The 27,348-nt window shown below is 43.9% G+C and overlaps 1 protein-coding gene across 2 annotated transcripts in view; it reads right to left on the minus strand.

Moving 5' to 3' along the window:
* TBC1D8 (TBC1 domain family member 8) overlaps nt 1–26,516 on the minus strand; it is a 53,875-nt gene extending 27,359 nt beyond the window's left edge. Inside the window, exons 1-4 of one of the 2 annotated variants that reach the window (XM_064439001.1) lie at nt 26,225–26,516; nt 9,986–10,096; nt 5,533–5,651; nt 3,402–3,630 (exon numbers count right to left, since the gene is read on the minus strand). In XM_064439001.1, coding sequence (XP_064295071.1) covers nt 3,402–3,630; nt 5,533–5,651; nt 9,986–10,096; nt 26,225–26,351 — 586 coding nt within the window. In that variant the 5' untranslated portion in view covers nt 26,352–26,516. Of the gene's footprint in view, nt 1–3,401; nt 3,631–5,532; nt 5,652–9,940; nt 10,097–26,224 lie in introns of both variants that reach the window. The other variant, XM_064438993.1, reaches the window with a different exon arrangement.
* Nucleotides 26,517–27,348: the final 832 nt, after the last annotated feature.

Below are 27,348 nucleotides of genomic sequence, written 5' to 3' on the forward strand. Positions count from 1 at the left end.
AAAGTACGAAGTCTTCAAGGTTTCAGGAAAACGCAAGTTTCATTAAAAAGGGTGAAGAAACCCTAGCACATCCTTTCAAGAAATCTGCATTCTAAGCCTCTGGAATTCTGCAAATACTTTGAGGCTTAGATAAAAGGGGACTTGTCCTGGAAAAAATGTTCCATGGAGTTTATGCTCGCATAAGCCGTAAGTTAATTTTATGAGAAGCTGAAAACAGGTTCCAATATTGCATTCCAGATCATTTCAACATAAAATAAAATAAGGGGAAGGGAACAGTCTTGCCAGAAGCAGAAGACTTAATGCTTTGCCTATAAAGATTTGGGGGGATTTTTATAGAGTTAAAACACATATAGGAACTACTTTTATTGCAAATCATATATTGGGTTTTTTTCCTGTGCTGTATCAAAGAATGCAACAAACATGACTTCTTAGCAGTATTTTCTAGACCAGAATTAACCAGATTTAATTTGTGATTATAACCTGAAAAAAAAGACAATGAATTACTTGTTTTACATATAATCGGCATCAGCTTCTCCAACAGTAACAAGTAGAACAACAGTTAATCTGGATTATCCAGTGTAATACAGATATTTCACAAACGTGACAAAATACTAGCTTTGAAACAGAAGCAATCTATTTTATTACAGTCAGGGAGGTGAGAAGCATTTCAACATAGAATGCTTCCCAATGAGCTAGGCAAGTTTTGTTTACCCGAAAGAAAATTCAGGTTTGTATTTCACATTTCCATGCAAATGCATGGGAACACAAAGGCAATGCAACCAAGTGTAACAGTGAATGAACAGTGTATTTTCCATGGTCAAAATGAAAAGTTGCAGACATGGAGTTCTTTGGGGTTTTTTTGCATTTTCATAATGAATTATTATTAAAAGAGATGAGAAGCGATTTCTTCTTAAATAGTAGTGTGAATATGTACTTCCAGTATCATTTAATGCTCTGTGGTATTGCATAAACAAAACATTTGGAACAATATGAAAGATTTTTCTCTCTCCCTCCTCCTTCCCCATTATCTATCATTAATAAGTATCATTTTAGCTCTGTGTGCTTTGGCAGACAGGATATCTCAGATTTAATGAGAGAACACCTGCAATGATAGCAAGAAGAAATAAATCACAAAGGATATTATTTGATACTAAAGAGAAAACAAGGAGATTAAACAAGAACTCAGGTATCTCCTATGTGTCAAGAAACTCCATTACAGTCCAGCAAAATTCAACTTTTGGTTTTATACAAGCATTTTTAAATCTAACTCTGCCAACTTTAGAGATACAACAAAATAACTGGCCTGAAATAATACAAGGCAAAAAAGGACCTCTAATTCTAATCACGTCTCTATGTTTTAAGTCTCAGAAATTATCAATTACTATCTTATTTTTACGCTACTGTACTTCATTTTTGTATCTACAATTTTAGTTCATAGAATCATAGAATCATTAAGGTTGGAAAAGACCTCTAAGATCATCAAGTCCAACCATTAACCCAACACCCCCATGCCTCCTAAACCATGTCCTGAAGTGCCACACCTACACGTATTTCAAATACCTCCAGGGATGGTGACTCCACCACCTCTCTGGGCAGCCTGTTCCAGTGCCTGACCACTCTTTCAGTAAAGACATTTTTCCTAATATCCAACCTAAACCTCCCCTGATGTAACTCAAGGTCATTTCCCCTCGTCCTATCGCTAGTAACTTGGGAAAAGTGACCAACACCCACCTCACTACAACCTCCTTTCAGGTAGTTGTAGAGAGCGATAAGGTCTCCCCTCAGCCTCCTTTTCTCCAGGCTGAACAACACCAGTTTCCTCAGCCGGTCCTCACAAGACCTGCTCTCCAGACCCTTCATCAGCTTTGTTGCCCTCCTCTGGACACGCTCCAGCACCTCAATGTCTTTCTTGTACTGAGGGGCTCAAAACTGAACACAGTATTCAAGGTGTGGCCTCACCAGCGTTGAGTACAGGGGACAGTCACTTCCTTAGTCCTGCTGGCCACACTATTTCTGATACAAGCCAGGATGCTGTTGGCCTTCTTGGCCACCTGGGCACACTGCTGGCTCACGTTCAGCCGGCTGTCAACCAGCACCCTCAGGTCCTTCTCTGTCATGCAGCTTTCCAGCCACATTTCCCCAAGCCTGTAGCATGGCATGGGGTTGTTGTGACCCAAGTGCAGGACCTGGCATGTGGCCTTATTAAACCTCACACAGCTGGCCTTGGCCCATCGATCCAGCCTGTCCAGACCCCTCTGCAGTGCCTTCCTATCCTCAAGCAGATTGACTCTCCTGCCCAACTTGGTGTTATCTGCAAACTGAATGAGGATGCACTCAATCCCCTCATCCAGATCACTGATAAAGATACTAAACAAGACTAAACAAGCCTGGCCCCAATTATAAGCCCTGGGGAACACTACCTGTGTACTTATTTGACTAGCGATCCTGATATTAAATCCAGACAGTAAATGCTAAAGTTTTCCTAACTGTTATAACTGACAATTCTTGCTGTATTTATAGCAGTATAGGTTTATATTACCGTCCTTGATGAAGTTGCAGCAGGATAAACAGAACTAAAATGCTATGAAGTTCATGACGATCTTACTTAACCAAGAAATGCTATGGAGTTTAAATGGCTACATTCGTTTTTACCTCCTAATATCTGTTACATTCATTTTTACCTTCTCATATCTATTCTGACATAATCACATGGCCCTTCCTCTGCAGAGAAACACCATGACAAAAATCTTACAACTCGCTTCTTAAAAACGTACATTTGTTACAGTCATTATCATGCACGAATTTGCCACCATCTGAAGGTCTAAAAGCCCTAGGACACGCTTTTCGTGACGTTCCTGCACTGCCATTCAGAAACACAAAGAAATCCCTAAATTGCTGTTGTTTTCCCTTAAAAACTCTGAATTTTCACCTGGTTCTCCAGGGCACAGCCCTGCTATGTTTCCTGGGCTATTTTCAGGCAGGCAGCTGGACTCCGGCACCCCTGGCCCCACCACCCAGCAGCGATCACTGTGCTTCTCCGCCTGTGGGAGGGACCTGTCCTTACTCACCCTTTTCAGCACTGAAAGTCTCTATTTCAGAATCTGTAGGAGGTCTGTTACATTTTAAGGCTGCTTCACCATGGCAAGAAAAAGAACCGGATAGCAGCTGTGTCTGCATACTCTTATAGTCTCATTTTTGTTACCGGATTAATACTAAAACGTAAATATAAAGGCTGAAGTGAAAACTAAACAGGATCTTTCAGCTGAACAACAAAAAAAAATCAGAAAGTAAACTTCAGAGGCAAACTAGGCTTTTTATAAAAATTCTAGCTATTCTTGCTTTTAAAAATATTTTATTTATATCTCTCCCAAGCATTAGGTTTCTTACGCATTTACACTTACATTCTTTTCCCAGGAAGAATGAATAAAAACAGAGATGATTGATGCTCAAATAAAGCCAGCCTTGCCGAGGAACTTTTCCTTTCCAACAGCAACAAGAATAATAGGTGATCAACTTCTCGGCTTCAGGAAAATTAAACCTGGATTCAAATTTCACCAGGGCTTCTCGGAACTTCTCAGGGTCTTCCTCCTGCTCGGCAAGCTTGCTGCTCGTTTCCTCCGCAATCAGTGCCTGAGTCCATTAATGAGATAATGTATCAGGATGAAGATACAGCATTCACACTCGAGCAAGTTGCTGCAAGCTACCCATTCCAATTTTAATAGCACAACCCTTTCTTACAATGAAATTCAAATTGATTTGCAATTTTCACAAATGGAGACATTTCTGTATCTCTCATACATTTTGAATGCTTCCAAATCGACTTCTGCAGGCTTTTTTTGTTTCTTTTGTTTGGTTGGTTTTTTTAATGAGTCTGGCAGAACCATTTATTTACAGTTTCACTATGGCTTATGATTGCTGTTATTTGGTGTATACAGAGCAAAAGTAGAGTAACAATTGTGCCTTCTGACCAGTGCTATTTTCCTCTTAAGAGGCAATAAAGTCAAATGTGTCTGTAACTGGTAACATGCTTGGAACCATTAAAAACATGGTTTCAAGAACATCTACATAAATATAATTAAGTGTTGAGAATTTTAATAGCAGTGGTACAACAAAGGAGTTAAGTATGTATCACACCATTCAGGCAAATAATCTGTATGTTACAGCACCTAGTATAATTTGCAATTACTAAGCAGTTCTAATATGTCAAAAGTCTACAGCAGAAGCGAGGGTCCAAAACCTGGACTTAAAATTAATTAATGAAACCTGAAGAATTTTAAGTATGTACTGTGCCAGGTAACACGCTGCCACAGTGTTATCAAGAGAGATTAAGTTTATTTGAGCCTTCCAGTGCACTTAGACAAAGCTGATTTTTTGAGAAAGCAGGATAAAAACTAAGATTTGCATGGTGATCTTTTGCCTTTCAGTTCCCTTCTTCCCCAACTTCAGAGACCGCCAAGATCACAGCAGCATGACTGAAATTCACCAAAAACATTATGTTCCTACAAATACTCCAGACCCAAAAAGGGGCTATGGGAGGAACAGCATCTCACTAAAACTCTTAGCAAGGAAAAGCTCGCAGCAGGACCTGAGGTACAGCAGTCACCAGCAGACCCGCACCCCCACCAGCCAGCACCAATCTCCTCTTGGAGCATGTGTTTTACCGGAAGCAGAGCACAGGGTGCCAGGCGTTCCAAGTTTTACCACACACGCCATTATTATTTTAAATCTGGTCTTCAGTCACCAAATCCCCTTACTTTTAAAATGCTTTAGCCTTCCAAAAGGACGCTCATTTCTGCAACCCTGCGGCCAGCCAGCAGCTTCACTGCAATGCCCAGCCATGACTCCTGCGAAGCCACTGGTGGTTTCCATGCCAGGCCCTTAGGATGCAGGCGATGTTGCACAAGGGCCTTGGCCCCTGTCCCTGTGCTGTGGGGACTGCGTCACCATCTGCACAGGTGTGGTGCCAGCAGATTCAGGCCCTGACTATGACCTGCTGACACATCTGAGCCTCACCAAGAGGGACAGGAGTATGGAAATGGGCAGAAACAGGCAAGAAAAACTGATGGAATAAAGCTAGGAAAAACATGGGAGATAGGGGGAGAAACATAGTAAGGAGGAAGAGCTGAGATATAAGAAGGGAAGGTATTTAACATAATGTTTTGGAGAGGCGGAGGAACTGAAAGCAGATGCTGAAGAAAGCTCAGCTGCACATCACAGGGAAGGGAAGAACAGTGAAGCTGGAAAGGGACATGTGGGATAAAGATTAAATTAGGTATTTCAGCTTTGAGATGTTTCCAAGGAAATGTGAGTAAAGATGCACAGATGCTGGCCACATCAGATACAAGTGCCACACAAAAAAACAATAAACAATGTTTAGTTGGACAAAACCAAATACAAACGACAACAACTTCATGACATTATTTCTAACAAACCACATAATGGTTTATTACCATTGCCATTATGTAATGATAATGGTATTGTTACCGTCATGTAATCAGGCAAGGAAGGGTGAAAGTAAGACGGTTTCCTTACCTTCACTTTCCCTTTGACAAAATTAACAATATCTTCTTTATTGTCAAACACAGACAAAGTATGAAGCAAGTTCTGTTCCAGCCATTCCCAGTGCTGGTTTATCTCTTCTACAGTGGCACCTAGAAAAGCAAAAAGTAGTGTATTGAAACTCAAACTACAAAATACAGTTGAAAAGAAGAAAAAAAGCAATAAAATGCACTACTTCATAAATTCCTTATGAGAAACTGAACTTTCAACCTCCAAATTCTTGGTAGCGAACAGGTCAAAAAGGTCTCATTCATAGCAATAGTTAGAGAAAAACAAAACCCTCATTGTTTTAGAGAATTAGTGCTTTTAGTTTTATCTCCTCAAATGTTCTCCACCAACAAATGCTGCATTAAAAGTCAAGGCAGAAAAAACAGCAAAACTTCATCCTGAGCTGCTGGACTGCAGCTTATTTTGACATGATGTTCCTTAAGCAGCCACTGGAAACCTTTGATTTACGTCCTCTTCCCAAAAGTCCCTGATCTTCCTTTCTGTCTCCCTCAGTACGCACATGCATACGCACATCCCACACACACACGCACACCCTTTGAGAGGAATATACATGGTCATAATCTGCATCTTCTTTGAAAAGCTCTCTATCAGAATTGAAGTACCTAAAAACAAAGAGTTTGGTTCAGCAACACCTAAAAGGTCTACAAGAGCACATTTCTGCCATTTGGGGAAGAAATACGGTAAACAGAAAATCTTTGATAAATACAGATTTTCAAATCTTTACGGCTTCCTTCTCTAAGGATTTATTTGAAGGTTTTGCTGTTGCTGTTTCAAATGTAATGTGTCCACACTGACTCCAGAAATAATATTTCAATCACCACCGATTTGCATTGGCTGTTTCTGCTTGAAACTGAACAGTTGCTGCATCACACGAAGACAGGAAAGTCAGTGCAAGACATGCAACATAGAGGACAATCGGGAAGATCTGGCCCCCCCAGATTCTTACTGGTCAGTGATTAAATGTTATAGGTAAAAAAAGTAAAGGCAGCAAAGTTGCTTTTCCCAATGCCTTGCTAGTGGAAGAAAGGAGATAAGTCGTTGGATATAAGAGACATACAAATCACAGACGAATATAATAATAAAATGAATCTCAAATAGAATACCCATTATCTCAAGATTTGATTTGTGCGTACATTAGAGATGCATCATGTTGCCTCACAACAGAAAGATGATAAATTTAGCTAAGGATTTTCCACTTTCCTCTGCTCTGTTTTCCACGTAGAATGCCAACTGGCAGGGAAACTTTCCAAACTTTAACTTCCTTGACAGGAAGGTCTTGTGATGGAACTTCATAAATATCATTAATCAAGGTTAAACTAAAAAAAAAAAAATCACTAAAGAAAAGACACTTAAATGCCCTTTTTAGAAAAGAAAACAAGTTATATCAATGGTTAAGAACACCATAATTACAGTCATTTTACACTGAAATGGCTGTGCAAAGCAAATACTGAGTTCAATTTTTATTTCTGATACCAACTGCATGGGAGAGCTGGTGGGCTGCCTCTTGTGAAATAAGCCATGAGCAAGACACCTTTCACAGCAGCATCCCCATGGCTTGGACTGCTTTGAGCCTGAGCTCTGGCAGTGGCTCTCTCTCAGGGGGCTACTGCAATCTTTCCTGCCTGCCTTTAGGTATCTCCAAGGATTCTGCTCAAATACTGAAAGATCTCTTTGCCCCTTTCATTTGGTCAGGCCAGCTCCTCAGCTTTTCATGTCCCTTCTTTATTTCTAATTTCCATTTCACGGCTTAAAGTCATCCTGTGATTTGACCCAAGCATTGCCAATCTCCTCCTGCACCGATGCTCTGCACAGCATTCTACTCCACCTTTTACCCATCCTCTTTATGTGCCCGTGCCAAATGTATATTTAGTCTAACCACAGCCTCACTCATCATAACCTCTTCTTTAAACCCACTTCTTACAAAACCCTTGTGGTCTCCCTCTCCCAAAAGCTCCTTCACCTAACTGTGACTTGGGTTTCTGTTTTGCCAGAAGCAAAGGCACAAACCTTCTGAAAGAAGAGTCCTAAGCGGCTCTACACTAGGGCTGAGGTTAGGGGTTTTTTTTCTGTACTGGTGTAACAAGATTAACCTTCTGGATTAAAACATCTCTGCCAGAACAGCCGTGCTGGGCATGGCTCAGACTTCCTAGTAGCCCCTAGAGATTTGCAAAAGTCTGTAACACTGATGAGACCCTCACACAAGTATTATCATTCAAGCCTACAGCTCCTGGAACAAAGGACTGCCAACATACAACTGAAAAATGTCATCCTAATTAACTACCTGATGACATGATGGCTATCCTTAATGAAGTTATACCAGGAGACTGGAAGGAATTCCTGGAGCTGCCTCTTGCCCTTGTTATACAGTAGGAACCTTAATTTGACTCAGTGCTCCTTCCAAATCCAGTAACAATATTCTTAATGCCATGTATGTGTGAAGCACCTCGCTCCGACAGGGCAGAGCTGGGCAAGCAGCAACGGCCACTTGTACATGGGACAAGTCCTCCAGCTTTCTAAGAAATGAGTTGGGTGATGCTGTTCCTCTGACTCCTATTGCCAGTGCCAGCTCTCCCCTGGACACTCACGTCAGGGTTTCACAGCAGAGATATTATTCAGAAACAACTTCTGCTACCATGGTTCTTAATTTCCGTGCAGCTCTGGCAACCGTGTATGTCCTACCCACGCAGCATACAAAACAGAGCCCTCTGCTTTCCACTCTGCTACTATAAATCTCATTTTCTCAGGGCTGAGCATCCATTCAGAAGAGCCAAAGAGAATTCTAGAAAACATTAATCAAGTAAGTTTATCTTGGCAAAAACTTTAACCACTCCAACTACGCAAGTTTTTGATTTGTAGTTTAATATATTTAAAAAAAACAACCAAAAATACAAAAAAACTGTGGGAATAAGAGTATGGCTAGGGCAAGGATCAGCCCCAGAGAGGAATATTACTTATATTCAAATGATCAAAGAAGCCCATGACAGCAAAACTGAGCTTGCTTTTCCAGTAAAAGCTACCTGGCTTCGGGAAAGGACTATAACAGCATGAAGCTCTTAAATTTCTCCATGAGATGGCATTATTTAAATATAAAAAGGAAGGCGGTAGAGATATAAAGCACAGAGCAATTGCAAAACCAAGAAAACCTACCCACAACAAAAATAGCACAAACAGACTTTATACAAACTTATTCACAGACGTCTGGCATGTGGAAAAATTCCCAATATTAATGGGGAACATGCAAAGGGGTCTCTGCTGAACCAAGGAAGAAATGCTGAATGAGCTTGGGCAGAGGAAGGGGTGAATATACAGATTGTGGCTTCCATTTAAAGGACTACTGTGTGAAACACCTTCAACAACATGTCAAAACTTACATCAGCTATTTCTTGGCTTGATCCATATAAGAAAGGAAAAAACAGAACAGAACAGCGGGTAGGGACCTACAGCAATCATCTAGTCCAACTGCTTGACCACTTCAGGGCTGACCAGAAGGTCAAACATATTATTTAAGAGGCATTGTATGAATGCCTCTTAAATACTGACAGGCTTGGGGCATCAATCATCCCCCTAGGAGGCTTCTTCCAGTGTTTGACCACCCTCTCAGTAAGAAAATATTTCCTAATATCAAGTCTGAACCTCCCCTGCCGCAGTTCTGAACCATTCCCAAAGGAAAACCTGCTGTAAATTTCAATGGTAGGATTTTATAGACTGGAGAAGAAGGGATGAGAACAAGCCCTGCAGATTGGCCAAGCAAGAACAGAATGAATGGATCAAGCACATTCAGATGGCCTTTAGCATGCCATGGCCAGGTTGCTGCAATTCACATCAATATCACTTTCCTGAAGATGAGCTCAACCTTCAGAGGCTGCAGAACACTGCAAAAGGGATTAGTGGACAACAGACCAGGCAATTAGACATTTCCCCCGGCAGCTTTACCTCTTAAATCATGTAGCATCTTCCAAATGTTCCAGTTATATTTCATTATAACCAAGTGTGGTAAGACGTTTCACAGTAAGCAAGTGAAGACTAGACTGGTTAAAGCTAGACTAAGTAGCTTGTTGCTGTAAGGAACTATTACTACTGTAGGAAAAGATATGCATGTGAACAGAACCACACTGCTTTGCAAGAAACAGAAAATTAATGCAGAACACCCGCAGCAAAACAGGCTTTCTACAGAAACTTAACGTTTCTAGTTAACACTTTTACATAATTCCTATGTGGGATTTTAACCAGAGGTTAATTTTGTTGTTAAACAAGCTATAGGCAATAGCCTTACACACACACACACTACTAGCTGGGGTTACCTTGAGCTTCTTGGACATGCAGACACTGACCATGCTCAGAATCAGTTTGGGGTTTTTTGTCTGTGACTCACCAATAGCTACGGCCCAGTAAACTTCTGATCCGTTCAATAACTCACCACATGCAATGGCAGAGTAAACCTGTGAGCCTGGAACTTGGAGTAAAATTCGAAATGGAGCGACGCGTGCGTTAGAGTCTAACACGGCGTCCAGGGCACCAACTAAGCGACCTGCAAAGGAAAAAAGGGGGAAAATAGAATTAGCGCCAACTTTCACTTCTGTAGCCTGCAAGTCTTTTCACATCTAAAGCTGTAAAATTAAAATGCAGAATGTAACAATAACAATCCTTCCCCTATTTTATGCTGCCATGTACAGATTCTCAAAATGCAAAAGGCAAAGCAGATTAGAAGATCAAAAGCATATAGAGTTCTTTGTATTTCCAGTTTTGCCTTACATATATGTATACAATCACAGAATTGAAGTGGAAAGACCCGAGAGCACCTTGAGAAGTCACCATTCCAGCCCTGCTCTGAAGCTGGATAAATATACCCATGCCGTAAGTGGTGTTTGTCTAACCTGTTCTTCAAAACCTCCCACAACAAAGATGCAACGACTTCTCCGGCTAGCCTCTTCCACTATTCTCATTAAGTATTCTTACAAAAAAAAAACCAACACAAACCACCCAACCAAACAAGCAAGCCAACCACCACAATCTTAAACTTTCTTGCTGGAAATTAATCCTGCTCCCTGGAACACAGAGAGTAATTGGCCACAAGCATTTTTTAATGTTAATGCTTGACATACTGAAAAAGTCTCATCATAATTGCCCACCTTTATCTTTTTCTGAAGAAACCCCAAGTGCCTCATCTTGTCCTTATCGGTCATTTTTTTTTCAAACAGCTTATTGTTTTTGAGCTTAAACTGGAATCTCCCCAACTAATCTTTAAGCGCGACACTCCAAACTGGACACAGTGCTCACTACCAGTAAGGTCTCAGACGTAAGAAGAGTGGACAATCACCTCCTGTATCTTGTGTACACACCACCATACCCAAGAAAGCTCAAATAAGTATCCCACTGTAAATCAGCACTTCACATAAACACAAACTCATTTCAGAGAGCTGGAGCAATTGCTGTCCCCAAAACAGACTTTCCAGACTGGAGGCCAGCTGGAGCTGCTGGCTTTTCCCATTGCCTCCCCCGACCAGGCAGAACCAAGCTATGCACGAAAAAGTTATTCAAATGCCATGATTTGCAAGCTGGCACATTACGGTAACTCAGAATCGGTTTATGCCACCTACAAATAGCAATTCAGGAGTAGCTTTATATCCAATTCCCCCATACTCTATGTCCTGCAGAGACAGGACCTCCTACGGAGAGGGATGGCAGACAGCAAGGAACTGCTCTGCCGTGTTTGCTTACGCCACTGGCATATCTAGTGTTTCCTCCAGTACTATATTTTCCCTTTGTACATTTAATTTTTCCAACCTGTTGTGTTTTTGTTCCTTCACCATTAACCCAACATAAAAGGAACTATTCCCAGCCTCCAAAAGTTTTGCCAGCCCTTGGCACCATGTGCAGTTTTTATAATTGTGTTCTCCAGTCCATCACCTAAGTGATTAACGGAAACAATAAAATGAGACCTACGAAGTCCTTATTTGAAATGCCTTCTCACTTGGACAACAAACCACTGCTAATTAATTTGAGTACAGCATAACAAAGCAGCAGCGTAACCACTTTCTGGGCTAGGAGGTGTAAGAAGCTCACCTGGAACAGCATCAAAAACCTTCCGAGAGCGAAGAAAATTACATCAAGGGCTTCCTCCTTGCCTTCACATGCACTGTTGATGATGCTTTCAAAGCCAAGCAGAAGTTGGACACGGTATGTTTTAAAACTCTACAGTCAGATATTATTCAGCACCAGTTTGCTTCTCAGCTAAACACGTCCAGATATTACACCCATCTATTTAAAATGGAGACCAGAATTTGGAGACCAATAATACGTATAGTACCAGAAAACACTACATGCTTTCCTGTAACTGCAAGAATAAGACAAAAAAATTAATCCAAGTGTAAAACGTAGCAAATTATCTGTGCTCACAGAAAACAGAGCACCCACTTCAGTGTGTGGTCTTCAAAACTGCTGCATTAAAGCCAGTAAAATAGCATCACATGGTGTAGAGAACAAAAGTAGGGTTTAACTTTCAAATTTCAAAAGACTTGAGGCATTACAAGGAAGATAGAGAAGAAACATATGAAGTGCTGTGCATGTTTTGCCCTGATGATAGATCTAGGAGAAAGATTTCTTTTTCATTTCACCAAAGTCATGGAAAAAAGTCAACTAACAGTAAGTGCTACCAAAATCCCAAGAGAATGCTTAATGAACATCTGATTTGTGAAATACGTTTTTGTTTTTTTCAGAATTTATGAAAAGAAACATATGAAAGCACAGAATTAGCTGCAAAATTCTGTTTTTACTTCTTAGCCTGTGCAAAATTAATTCCTTTTTCTGTTCCTGAATAACTGACCAGAAAAACCAATTCCTCTTCTCACTGTTTACTTCTGCTTACAATTTCCATTTGGCCCACCAGCTATTAAAAAGTTTCTTCCTTGAACTGTGCAAAGAAAAAAAAATTACCTCCCTTGTCTAAACTACCCATGGCTAAAATACTAACTAAGGACAACAAAGAGGAGCCAGAGCTAAGAATCAAAGACAAGATTATATTCTGGATACCTGCCAGAATAAAGCCCAAGCATCCCGACCATGTGCTGGAGTCCCTGTGAGGGCTTCACAAGGGTGCTGCACCCCACGCCTCGATCACCCAGAGCCAGCGCTGCTGCCGACGGGGGTCTCATCCTGTCCCCTACAGGGGGGACTTGTGGTGGGGTCACTCCAGAAGGGACATAAGGACAGCAGGGGGAAATAAATGCAAGTACCAGTAAAGCCAAACACAGAGCAGCAACCTTGTCTGGCAGGGCCCTGTGACTGCGGTTCAGCACCCGTACAGTACTGTAGCGGTGGTTCAGCTGCACATGAAGTTGATGCTTAAGTGCCAAAAAATAAAGGAGAGACTGACAGAGAGGTGGGAGAAAGGGAATTACTAAGAGTGCATTTGCAGGAGCACAAAAAGGTTTCAAAACTAATAAATACACCCAGGCCTAATATGTTAGTTTACTTGAAACTGAAGTAGCAGGAAAATTACCAAAACTAGAGGGAAAATTTTTTCAGTGTGGGTTGCCTCGTACTCATTTGGGGTAACTTTCAAATCATAACACTTGTGTTACGCTTCTCACTGAAGCATCAAAAAATAAACAACCTAAAAATCCCTGAACAAACAAGTAAGAAAGTTTACACTGTGCACTGATCTTGAAACACGCTTTGAAAAATACCTAGCCTGTGAGCGAGAACCTTTCTAATAAAATGTCCTAAGAGCTTGTTCCATGGAAGGGTCTCTTATAAAACAGGGTGTGTTTATAAAATAAAAGGGTTTCTGGCTCACAGGTACCTATAAATTATACAAAGGGTCTCTGGCTCACATGTTGATGCATTAGCGTGCCTTCAGTTACGATGCAGCAGACCTCTTCTGTATCACAGGCAACAGTGAAACCATATATACCTACATGACAGGCAAAAATTAAAAGGAAACAGAAACAGAGGGGGAAAAAAAGAACGGCCACACTGGTTTCCTTCCCAAAATTCTCATCACTTTGTGTTTCAGGTTTTTTTAGTCTATGTGGGACAAGATTTTTGGGAGGACCTTAAAATCCAGAGTACCTCTTTCCCTTTTAACAAGCCACTCCACCAACTTCTTGTCCGCTTTTTGACCTCCCAAGATGCAGAAGTATTTCAGGAAAGCAGTTAACTGTACAGTAACTGCACCAAGGAAAGCTGCAGACATAGGTTTGCAAAGCCTTCTGCTAAAGACCACTGACAGAACGCTGCAGATTCCTCAAAAGGTGCAAGTTTCTTCATGCAGAAAGAACATTTCCAGGTTAAAATTCGTACCTAAGTTTCAGGTTTAATGTATACTTCTGACAAATATGGAGCAGAGAACAGAAGAAGTGGAAAAGGACACACTTCTTCTGAAATTACATGCTTTTTCTCAATATATCTGATTCCTTTAGCTGTAAGGCAGATTTCAGGTAGAGGGAACATCTATCTATATTCTTTTCAGAATTATGTCTATAAAACAAACCTGGAAAACTTACTACAAATCCCACACCTTACTCAGTAGTTTTCATTTCACTGAAACATCTACTTTTGTACATATTTTATTGCTTCAATACTGGAAATTGGAACATCTCAACATAAACCACGAGTGTTGTACTTCTAATTGCAAATTTATTTTTATCAGATTTATACAATTTGGATTACAATTGTGGATTGTGTTGTGGATTGTATTTTGGATACAATACCACAAATAAACTCAAGTGTAAAGATTAGCAAGGAATAATTTCAAATTCTGCAACAGGTAGGGAGTGTCTCCCTTTTACAGAGGTCAATCTGTAACCAAGTGAGACACAAACAGGACCTCATGCACAATGAACTCATTGAGCATTTCTTCACAGAGAAAAAAAAAAGCTAAGGATATTTTATAACGATCGGGTTCTCACATGAACTATCACAAGCGTGCCACTCTTCATCTTCAAACACATGGTTCCTCATACGCCCCCGGAAAGATAAATGATCCCATTACAAGTTACCCTGTGTCATAACTAATCTAGAAAAAGGAACATGTTTACAGTAAGTTAATCTAAACCAATTTCTACTAAAGATACCATATCTTTCAAACTGAAGAATGCAGGCTCCTTTCCCGGATCGGTGTTAATTATCCACGTGGTATTTCAAGAATTCTTTTTAAACTTCTGAGACACTGGGCAGAGGGTGATTAAAGCTGTACTCAACTAAAAACTGGAACCAGAAAACTATTTATTATTTCCATCTTTTAGGACAATACTCAAGAGAGAGTCCAAGGCACTAACAATTATGCCTGGCTCAACAGCACATGAATTAAGGCACCTCTGCTTAGAGCAAGACAATGTCTGCCTACTTCCATCATATATTAAAGGCCTTAAAGGGAAAATTTTTATAACTACTCAAATGCCTTCCCATTAATGGGGGTGGTCACTTCAGCAGCTAAGCCACGCTGCAAGGCAGAGGGGCTTCAACTGATCGCTTAGGAATCTGGGACCAATGAATTAATAAAATCCTGAAAAAAATAAATGACAAAAGGCCAAAGCTGCTGTTGCTTTTTTTTTTTTTGGGGGGTGGGGGGTGTGCAAAAAAAAAAAAAAGCAGAGTTAAACCTGAGGCTAAGTGTCAAGGAAGTCTGCAGTACCACAATACTGAGCAACGTTACCCTTCGTAGTTTTACTTTGTTTTTAAATAAGACATCTGGTCTCCACAGCCAGGATCTTTTGTTTTAATGCGAACTCATAAATTCATTACAAAGTGGGAACTGAAGGTCAATATAGTTTAAAGAAACAATAACATGTGGTATCTGCAATTAGGTAAGAAATTCTGACGGCACTTCAAAAAGCAGAGGTGCAGCAGGCCAGATGTGAGGTACAAGGAGGCACCTCTTCCCACCTATGTGCCACAGCCCTGAACCTCCCAAACCCAGCGCTTACACCTGCTCTCCCAAAACCAAAGGGGTCACACAGAAGGAGAGTCCAGCCTGTGTCTCCAGCATCCTGGGGAACAGCTTTTGCCACTGTACAAGCAAACTGACTACTGCAGAAGTTTGAAGCAGAGCAAAAACTGCCTTTCCACTTCCCCTTGGTCTACTCAAAAAACAAAAGACTTGAGGTTTCCATTGCACCTGAGACCAGCACAGCTGGACAGATGTGCAAGAAGGCCTGCCTCTAAGGTTATCTGCCAAATAAAGCCCTTCCGAGAAAACAGGCAGAGGACCACCACCACAGTACCTGGACCCAAACCAATCTGCCAGGATGCTCAGCTCCTCCAAAGCTGAGGCTGGTCTCAGCCGCAGGCACTTCTGAAGGTCAGAAAAGTGGTGGCACCGCATGGTCACTAGTGACTGCAGTGAGTGCTCGGTGGGTGCTCTGCAGGGCCATGCTGAAGGGCACTTGGTGGCTATGCTCACTAAAATCACCGTTTTAAATACTCATACCTTTTTTTTTCCGATCAGACTAGGTTATTTTTGTAAGACAAACCAACAAAGTTGAGGGATTTATGATTACAGCCACAGCCCACCATCTTGCCAGGCTCCTGCTCCAGGACAAAGCCATGAAGCGTAAAGCATGCCTCTGAATTCATCCTCAGGAGCTCACTGCTGCTTTTCAGTGCTGCTCGCTACTTCTCCTCCTCCGTCAGAAAGGTGGAGGCTGAAAGGAAAACTAGCCCAGGAAGCAAAAGCAGCAGTCTGACAAAGGGAATACTTTACCCGAAAGGAGAAAGCTCTTCCCGGGAAGCGGAAGGAGCTAACAGCACAGGTTGCTTCCCAGAGGATGCAGTTTCGCAGCAAGAGTTAATAGCGACAAGAGGCACTCTAAGCTGTTTAGGCATGCAAACTGGGAGAAAAGAACAAATCAAACAATTCAGCTGATCATAAAAATAAAGTTGGGGGTTTTTTTAAGACAGCAAAATTGAACTAAAAAGCTTTAATAAAGCAGAATTCATCTCTGCTCCTTGAGGCACAGAAGCACTCCATACCCTGAATCCTAACTATACTTCTTTACATAGTTTCTGCCGTCTTGCAATGATTCGCAAACAATTAGTCTCACAATAGCCATGGCAAGCAGTAATGGGGCGGCTGAACAAGCAGCAGAGACGGGAAGGGTACATGGATGTCCCCGTTCCCCAGCCGCAGCAGAAAGATGATCAACCAGGATAACAGCCGGCCAAAAAGGCACTCCCAGGATGGCACCAAATAGCAGGGGTTGCTTGCCGGGCTCTGTGAGGCATCTCAGAAGCACCCCTAGCAGCAATGTTCTTGCTGAGAGAGGGATGGGGGGTTATGAAGCTAGCTCCCACCTGACCTCAACCACCTCACCATGTAAGAGCCCTAACTGTTGACCACAACCCTGGCGCTGGCCCAAGGCAAGACCTGGAGCTGAGGTATACTGAGGACCACCACCAGTCTTCATCCTCACCTCCTACAGCCCAGCAAGAGAGTTGCTGCTCATCCCACAGGCACCAGGAATTGTAGGCTAGGGTGGAGACTTTCAAGATGCACCAAGGTAGGATACAGCCCAGGACAGCGATCGTGAAGCTACTGCTGGACAGTGGTGGCCCCCAGCATAAATGTTTAGGGGCATCTCTAGGTCTTTCATACCAGCTTGATTTTATCTGATTTCTCTAGCAGTTAACAACTCAAATGTTTAACAGGTTGTTACTTTCACTCAGGCCTCCCTAAAATCCACGTTTTTCCTGGGTAAGAGCACCATCAGTTATGCAAGGCCACTAACAACAGCGGCTCAACACCTTGCCTTTACACTGGCCACTGTCTTTGCTGAATTCTGCAAAACTATATAAATAGGTTTTGATACAATACAGTGCCCATGAGAGAGTATTTCTTATTAGGCTTCCCCCACAAAAAAAAGAAAGTTGCAGAACTTATTTGGGCAAGTGCATAAGAAAAACGACGAAGGAGGACTCCTCTGATGGCTGTAGGAAGCCTGTGTTTCCTTTGTAATGATAAGGGCTCACCACACTTGAAGATAAACACAGACAACATTAGATTTCAGCGCAAAGACCTAATGCTCCAAGCATTTATCCACCCAGGGAAATACCAACATTCAAGCCCTTACGTTACTTCCAACATGGGCTTTGCCAGATCAAACACTGCCACTACGTAAATTGGGTTTTGTTGGGTTGTTTTTTTTTTTTCCAATCTGGCCTGTAGAAACAAATTGTTTAATCGTTATTCCTTAGTCCAGGTGCTCTGGGGAGGCTGGACATGAGAAACAAAGGGAGTCTGGGCATTTCAGTGTGAAGGTTGGTGTCCCATGGTTCCCCTGAGTCCCTTATCCCTGGATGCGATGCTGAGATCTTGCTCTGGAATCAGACCACTGCATGAGGAGACCACACCAGGGAAAGAGAAGCAAGCTGAACCACACACCCACTCTCCCAGGATGGCAGAAACAGCACCGCAGCCCTGGGACACTGGTTATTTCCCCTCACCTGCACTTCCCTTCAGGCTATTTCCCCAGGCAGGCATGCTCCCACAGGCAGGGCTCTTGCAGCTGTTTATCTCAGCCCTCTGCTATCAGCCCTGGTCAGGCTGAGCCTATTTTTATAGCCCCAAAGGTTGCAGAGCCAAATGCTTCGATCTCACATTACAAGTGAAAATAACGTGAAACTGTTTTCCACCTGGAAATGGACAAGAATGTGGACACACAAGCTGCTGCTGCAGTCCTGTAAATTACCCAGACATGTGGTGCTACTTGTGGCAGTATAAAAAAAGTCTCCCTCATTTTCGGTGGATGCTGTAAACAATGCTGAAGAGACCGATCTAGCATCATGTAAACCATGCCACCACAGGCATGCTCAACTACTTTATAAGATGTATTTTCCTACAACAGTGGTGAGACACTGGAGCAGGTTGCTCAGATGTGGATGCCCCATCCCTGGGAGTGTTCAAGGTCAGGCTGGATGGGGCTCTGAGCAACCTGATCTACTGAAAGATGTCCCTGCCCATGGCAGAGGGCTTGGACTAGATGATCTTTGAAGGTCCCTTCCAACCCAAACCACTCTGTGATTTTTCTACTTTTTCTATTCCACAATAGGAAAATAAAGCGCCATCATACCTATTCACTGGATTAGTGTTACACAAGCTGGCGGTCACTCTCTAAGGAGACACAACCCAGCCTGACATCTCCATGCACAGGTACATCCTCACCTTTAATATTAGTATTTAACACAACATTAGCAATTCAACACAGCACCTGCATTTTGCCTTACCCATCTCATCTGTGCCTTAGGAGCAGGAAACCCATCCCAGAAAGGCAAGCAGAGGGAGCCAGAGCAGCACGCACAGTTCAGGAGGCTTGGGGGTCAGGAATAAGACCAGCTGTTCTCAGGGTACCCAGCCCCCTGCACTTGAAGACAGGGAGCAGAATGAAGACCCATAATCCAAAGGGAAATGTTAGCAACCTGCTATCCAACTTGGACACACATAAGTCTATGGGGTTGGATGAGATCCACCCAAGCATAGTGAAGGAGCTGGCAGAAGTGCTCACCAAACCACTTTCAATCATTTATCGGCAGCCCTGGCTAACCAGGGAGGTCCCAGTTCACTGGAAGTTAGCCAATGTGACACTCATCTACAAGAAGGGCCGGAAAGAGGATCTGGGGAACTACAGGCCTGTCAGTCTGACCTTGGTGCTGGGCAAGGTTAAGGAGCAGATCAACTTGAGTGCCATCATGTGGCATGTACAGGGCAACTAGGTGATCAGGCCCAGTCCCCATGGGTTTATGAAGGCAGATCCTGCTTGACTAACCTGATCTCCTAGGACAAGGTGACCTGCTTAGTGGACAAGGGAAAGGCTGTAGATGTTGTCTACCTAGGCTTTAGTAAAGCCTTTGACACTGTTTCCCGCAGCATTCTCCTGGAAAAAATGGCTGCTCATGGCTTAAGGTGTACTCTTCAATGGGCAGCCAGGCCCAAAGAGTTGTGATGAATGGCGTTCAATCCAGTTGGCAGCTGGTCGCAAGTAGTGTTCCCCAGGGCTTATAATTGGGGCCAGGCTTGTTTAGTCTTGTTTAGTATCTTTATCAGTGATCTGGATGAGGGGATTGAGTGCATCCTCATTCAGTTTGCAGATAACACCAAGTTGGGCAGGAGAGTCAATCTGCTTGAGGATAGGAAGGCACTGCAGAGGGGTCTGGACAGGCTGGATCGATGGGCCAAGGCCAGCTGTATGAGGTTTAATAAGGCCACATGCCAGGTCCTGCACTTGGGTCACAACAACCCCATGCCATGCTACAGGCTTGGGGAAATGTGGCTGGAAAGCTGCATGACAGAGAAGGACCTGAGGGTGCTGGTTGACAGCCGGCTGAACGTGAGCCAGCAGTGTGCCCAGGTGGCCAAGAAGGCCAACAGCATCCTGGCTTGTATCAGAAATAGTGTGGCCAGCAGGACTAAGGAAGTGACTGTCCCCTGTACTCATAGAATCATTAAGGTTGGAAAAGACCTCTAAGATCATCAAGTCCAACCATTAACCCAACACCCCCACGCCTGCTAAACCATGTCCTGAAGTGCCACATCCACAAGTTTTTTTTAATATCTCCAGGGATGGAGACTCCACCACCTCTCTGGGCAGCCTGTTCCAATGCCTGACCACTCTTTCAGTAAAGACATTTTTCCTAATATCCAACCCTGACGCAGCTCAAGGTCATTTCCCCTCGTCCTATCGCTAGTAACTTGGGAAAAGTGACCAACACCCACCTCACTACAACCTCCTTTCAGGTAGTTGTAGAGAGCGATAAGGTCTCCCCTCAGCCTCCTCTTCTTCTGCTTGGCACTGGTGAGGCGACACCTCAAGTACTGTGTTCAGTTTCCAACCCCTCACTACAAGAAAGGCATCGAGGTGCTGGAGCGCATCCAAAGGGCAACAAAGCTGGTGAAGGGTCTAGAGCACAAGTATTAGGAGGAGCGGCTGAGGGAACTGGGGTTGTTTAGTCTGGAGAAAAGGACACTGAGGGGAGACCTTATTGCGCTCTACAACTACCTGAAAGGAGGTTGTAGCGAGGTGGGTGTTACTCCTCCCAAGTAACACGCAAAACGACACGAGGAAATGGGCTCAAGTTGTGCCAGGATAGGTTTAGATTGGATATTACAAAAAGAATTCTTCACCAAAATGGTTGTCAAGCATTCCAACAGGCTGCCCAAGGAAACGGTTGAGTCACCATCCCTGGAGGTATTTGAAAGACCTGTAGATGGGGTGCTTACAGACACAGTTTAGTGGTGGACTTAGTAGTGTTAGTTTAACAGTTGGACATGATGATCTTAAAAGGTCTTTTCCAACCTAAATGATTCTATGATTCTGTAAGTCGCAGTGCTTGGCTTTGCAGGTAGGAGCCCAGCCCTCCCGTTGCTATCCCTCCTTCCAGCTCATATGTCCCGGTCAAATGCTCTGACAGAGAAGGGATGCTCTCTCAGAAAAGAGCTTACAAACATGCCTTCTCCTTAAAAAAAATGTTAAAGTAAAGTAAAGAGGGAAAAAAAACAGAAGGGGAAAAAAACCTGCCGATCTGAATTCCAGCTGTGGGCAAGGCTAGACAACATTTTGACAAGAGTCCAAGCTTTCAGTAAAGTATTTGGATTTCCCCCTCTCCTTGTGCAAGGCTTCAGAGAGAAAGCTCTTCCTTAAAAAAACAAAACCATTAATACAGACAGTGAGCACTACCAATATCCTTTATTAACATAATTATTGTGGCGCCTTCCTCTCTTCAATCTGCTGCACTTAAAATGAAAGTACTCATTGCTGGCTTTTGGGGGGTTTTTTTTGAGGTTTGGGGGCTGGGGTTTTTTTTTGGGGGGGGTGTTTTTTGTTTGTTTTGTGTTTTTTAATTAGGGCTCAGATTCAGCCTTTATCTATTGGTAACTCGTTTTGGAATCTCGGACATATTTTAAGACAAAAAGGCAGGCTTTTTCAAACACTCTATTGGGACAGAACTTTTAATATGCTACTCATTTTGCCTTTCTTCCCTCCAAAAGGTGAAAAAGTTTATGGGGATATCCATTGGCATTCTCTACTAAAATTCCAAGCCTTCACCGTATTTTTGACCTTCTCCTGCCACAATGTAATGAACAGGTGCAATCTAGATGGACTCCCTATCCGAATCACAGAAACACTCAACCTCTGTGGTCCTTTCTTATTTACCCAGACTTTAGGAGATGCACAGGGCTACTGAAAGCTGATTTATTTATAATGATTACAGTACTGTTTGGACTGGAGAGTATGAAAGAACAGCAAAAGATCTTTTATGTTCTTAATTTCCATAAAAAGGGCATGGAGCTTGTCAACAGCCATTTTTCTGTACACATCAAAAAATGAAAATCCTTATTTTCCCTTTGCCTGGCAGTGAGCTCTTATCATGTAACTAGTCATATCTCCATTCACAACCAAGAGGTGCTCTATAGATTAGTCTGAAAGCTATCACCTTGCAACAATTTTATTTTAAAGAAAAAAAATAAAATCCTATGACAGGAGTTTTCTCAATTGCAGGCATACAGCTCAAGGAAGTGTATTTACTGTGCTTACCACATTTTTTTTTTATTATTAGAGGAATAACATGGTTCAGTTTCATATACTGAAGATGCTTCTTTTTTGCAAATGTATTACCTTATATTTAAAGCTGTGAACCATACAGGTTTACATGAGCTGAAGGAGAAATTAATTTCTTTTCAAAACGTTCATCCTCTGCGAGTTGCAAATAATATAAGACCACATCCAGCTTGGAAACTGCCCTGAGCTGAAAATGGAGGCTGGAAGAATAGTAAGGGGAAATACCATAACTAAATTAAAAACACAGGTAAAACAGGAACAAAACATAATCTTTTATTGATCTACTTCAAGCAAGAAGTGGAAGCAGCTCTGTACCTCAAAAAGTAAAGACAAAATGCTGCTTGAAAGAGAGTTTGTTTTAAAGTTCTATTTAACCTTATTTAGAAAATGGAAAATTCACGTGTATTTAAAAGAATCCTAAGTGGGTTTTTATATACTAAGAGTGTGCAGTGTGAAGTACTGTGTAAACACCAACTGCAAAGCTAGCTGCTTGAGAAGAGTAAAAACCTACTCTCAGTCCAGTGCCCATGAGGAAGTCATTCCCAACACCTCCCAGAACAAGCAGTTTTGCTGTCAAAATGCACAGAACTAATCTAATCAAACAGGAAGATGAATGAAGCTTTCAACATCCCCTAATAAAAATGAAAGTAGTGATTCACTTACAGCCTAAACCATCTTGCACTATTCTGCCGTAAGGGATTTGGCAGTATTTCTGACTACTGATGGCACCTTAAGCTTATCATTAATATGTAACCTCAGAACCAAAGATGCCGGCAAGTACCAAATCCAACCAACTTTGACCTATAATCATGCTACATTACAAATCTTTTTGTAGGGATAACTAAAGAGGTCTCCAGTTAGGGGGCAAAAAAAAAAAAAGAAAAACAAACCCGAAAGAACAGGAATTGCTGAGCTAAATAAAATTTTTTTTAAATCTATAACTTAGAATTAGTTTTAAAATTAGTTATTAGTTTAAAAATTTTAATTCCATTTCTGTAAATTATTTCCAAAATATTACCAATTTCCTTCTTAAGTCTCTGATTTAACAGAGCTCTGAAGTAGAGATCCAGTTAAACATTCACTTGAAAAGCATGGCCCTCAGGAAGACAGAAACCAGAACGACACTGGTCAGGTAATGAAGAGTTAAACACAGCCTCCATCATTTTTTTGTACCGACTGCTTGCAAGCCCAGCGTGCTTTCAGTAACTGCCCTAGGACGCAAATTAAATAACAGCAGTAAATATAGTCTCTCACAAACATCTGCTCAGAGTCTGACTGAAACACAGTACTCAAAGAAACGTAGATAGAGAAGAAAAGCACTTTTGTGTGAGAGATCTTCTCTAGTCCATGCTTCAAGAATTAAATCCACACAAAATACACCCTCCAGCTGTGCTAACTTACTCTTATGTAACGGATAAAATGCCCTGGTAAGGAGAGAGAAGTGTCCCAGAAGAAAAAAAAAAAAAAAAAAAAAAAAAAAAACCACACAAATATGGGAATAGGGCCATAAAACAGATGTCTTCACGTAGGCTCAGTGCAAATACCACGTTGTAGTAACACACAGAGGGGCAGCTCAGGCACCGCACCCTTCCACCCTGTTTAAAGCAAATTATGTCACGGGTGGTCCGCTGCCCCATCTGCTGTCTTTACTTATGAAATCTAGTCTTCTGGGGGTTTTGTTCCGCTGATCCCACATAGACCTAAGCCTGAGGATACGCAGCCTCTTCCTCCTCCTCACTAGAGCAGCTCTGAGATTCTCTTTTACCACGGCACCTGTTTTCGTGTACAGGATCTTCACGTCTTTGAAACTTCTACCTTTTCATCCAACGTAACCACAATTGGCCAGGGCTCAATTTACTAAAGGGAAAAATAAACAGATGCAGGTATTGTTCTTGCTTAAGCTCTGCTTCCCAGTAAAACAAACAAAATCTTCTAACTTATGGCTCTACAGTTTGGTACACCTTACTCTGAAATATGGTAGTGCTTAACTGCCCTTTGTATCTGTCGGTTTGGAAAAGGTGGGTACTAATAAAGAGTCTCTATAGTCATGTAAAGCAAGAATTAGGAGGCAAGCTTTGCACCGAAAGCAGAGCAAGCAGCAAAGCCCAACTGTTTCTCAGTACAGGTCTCCATTTTGCTCATCCCAAGTGAAAACTGAAAAAAAATTAAGCTATCCATCTAACTCCAGCTATGCTCAATGCTCCACCACGCTTGCTGTTTGTTTATAGGACTTTAATTTCTCAGTCCTTTTAAATACCAACATTTCCAAATGGTTTAAGAGACTGTCAGAATTTACAGTTCCCTTGGAAAACATTGTCTGAGACAGGAGCGGCTTTCCTTTGCCAGCCAAGAGAGATTCATGCAAGCCCGTGCACCGTAGATTCAGCAAAATGATTCACCTAAAACTTAACCAGAGAAAAGAGCAGCCTGTTTGGTACAAGCTTGCAAATTTCTGCCGCACAAAGGTCAGGCGCGAGGAGTTAACATTTGTGGACCTGGACCTCATGGTTGTCCTGGATCTAAATCAAGCAGCTGTAAACGGCTATTTTTAACTCTGAAAATTAATCCACATAGTCCTTACAATCACAAAAGAGTGGCCTCTGACTGCCACATAGGGGGCAGGGGAAAATATGAAGGTAGACGGCTGTTAAACTTGATGGCAAAACTTCCATTACCCTTATCACAGCTAGCATTTCGCTAGTAATACCTTGATAACATGGGATCCACCCAGCCACAATCAAGTTTTGTGCTCCTTTATGACTTCACAGCCAGGACAAGCTCTGATTTAAAAAAAAATAAATAAATACTGCAGAAAACAGTATTATCAACTGGCGAGTGTCAATGGTTCAGGAGCAAAAGGTTTTAATAACGTAATACGTTCTGATAACGTAGCTTCTTCAACTGCCTAGAAGATATTGCTTTTGAAAATACCTGACTATTCTTTCAAATATACAAATCACCATTAAAAATTATGATTTTTAAAAGGTAAAAAACAGCCTCGTCTGCTTTTAAGTAAGAATTACAGTGATAAACCATGTCATTTCTCCAAAGTACTGTTTGTTTGAATCCAGTTGCTGATGCCTTTGGACCAAGTGTTTGGCCCAAATCCCTTACGCGGTTGACTCCACAACGTCAACACAGCATAACGCAACGTTGCTCGCCGGAGTTATTCGCAGACCCATACCGCTGCGAGGGCAGAGCGCGATTCCTTGTTCTTCATATATATCCTTCACTACACGTACCTCGAGTGCCACATGGATGCAACGCGTCTTATCTACAGCCACGTGAGACGCAGTATAAGGCAAAAGTGAGGCAGAATCCACTTTTCCACGACACTGAAGTAACACACCCTTCCCCATAACCTACACATCAGCCAAAAGTCAGGAATCCTATACGCGTTTCTGTAACTCCAATTATACAAATGGGGGGGTGGGGGAGCCCCAGCCCAGGCGGCGGCCGGTCTGTGGAGGACACGGGGCGGGGGTAATGGGGGGGGGGGCACAGGCCAGCCGGGCTGCCCCTCGGCACCCCTTCACCTCCCACCCCCGGGCGCCTCCGCCTCCCTGCGCGGAGCGGGGCCGGCCCCAGCCCCCCGGCGGCTCCCCACATCCGACGCCACCGACCCCGGGCACCGGCGCGGCTCCTCCGCACGGCGGCTTACGGGCTCCGGGCTTGCTCTTAGTCACGCTTAAGCTAAACCACCGGGAGGGGAGAGAAGAGAAATAAAAATAGAAGTGGCTTTAGCGGTGCTCAAGGCTACAAGAAGCATGGAGCTGCTCCCGAGGCAACTCGGGGGAAGCCGGGGCCGCCCCCACGGCGGGGGAGTCGCGATGCCGCGGGCCGAAGGCGCCCCCCGCCCGCCCCGTGCCCCGGCCCTCTCCGCTCCGCGCTATGCCCCGAGCTGAGCCCAGCCGAGCCGAGCCGAGCCGAGCGGAGCCGAGCCCAGCGGCCCCGCCGCCGGCCGAACAAAGAGCCCGCTCCCGCCCCCCGCTGCCCGTCCCCCCGGCGCGGCCAAGTCCCCGCGGGGCAGAGGGGAGGCGTGGGGGGGGGACGGGGTACCCGCCGCCCGGCCCGGCCCCGCCGAGCCCCCCCACCCCACCAGGTACCCGTGAAGCGACCGCCGCCGTCTCCGTGGCCCCGACGCCGCTGCAGGATGAAATAGCCGCTGCTCTTCTGCGTGACCCACAGCTTGAGAGCGTTTTTCAGGAGCACCTCCTCGGGCTTCAGCCACATCTTTCCCCGGCTCGGAGGGTCTCTGTTCCCCGCTCCCGCCGCCGCTCCGCTCCGCTCCGCACCCCGGCGGCCCGGGTCACATCGCCCCCCGCGGGCTACGCGGCGCCGGCTCCGGCTCCCTCCGTGCGGGCCCGGCCGCCGGGGAGGGGCGGGCGGGAGGCGGAGCCCCGGTGGCGGCCGCCCTTTCCGCGGAGCCGGGGGCGTCGGGCGGGGGCGGCCCCCGCGATCCGCGCCGCGCCGCCGGCCTTGGCCGGGGGGACGAGACGGGACGACGCGACGCGACAGGACACTCCGGCCGGAGTGGGCCGGGGGGCCCGTTCTCCGTCCCTCTCGGAGGTTCTCCCACACCCCCCGGGGGTCTCCCCAGGCCCCGCAGGCAGCACGTGGCGGGTCCCATGGCTCCCCCCGTGCCCCTCTAGGGCGGGAAGCGCCCGGATCAGGACCCCCAGATCCCCCCAGGCGGTGCAGGCACGCTCGGCGGGTGCCCCAAGGGTGCACACCCACACACCCCCGTGGGTCTGTGCCTCACGGCCCCGCCGCGGGGAGCGGGAGGTGGCGGGAAGGGGCTCCTTGACTTCGGCGGGGGGAGCTCCGCTTCCCTCTTCTAGATCACAGCTAAAAGCGTGAGCCCACAGCTACTTACTTGGATGTTTTAAATGCCAGTGCTTGAAACTTCATATCTCAACCGAAAAGTCATAATCCTAATTTTACAAGGTTTGGGTTGGTTTTTTTCCTTTTTTTCCTTTAAGAAATAATCAGGCAGTGCGTGCAGTTGAGCTGTCGGTAGGATCGTTTGTGAACCTGCACAAATGGTCACCGTTGCAGCACTTTGGGTTGGCAGTCCTCTGACACTGCATTTTACATTTTCGGTAACTCAGATTGCCGTTAAAACATGACCAGCGTACTTTCAGTCACGTTCCGCTTCCAATTAACAGCAAATATTAAATAATTTCTTTATAACCACTGCAGCAGCAGGCAGCTAAACCTCACAGACTCT

The sequence above is a fragment of the Phalacrocorax carbo genome, chromosome 1 (assembly GCF_963921805.1).
Source record: "Phalacrocorax carbo chromosome 1, bPhaCar2.1, whole genome shotgun sequence".
NCBI lineage: Eukaryota > Metazoa > Chordata > Aves > Suliformes > Phalacrocoracidae > Phalacrocorax > Phalacrocorax carbo.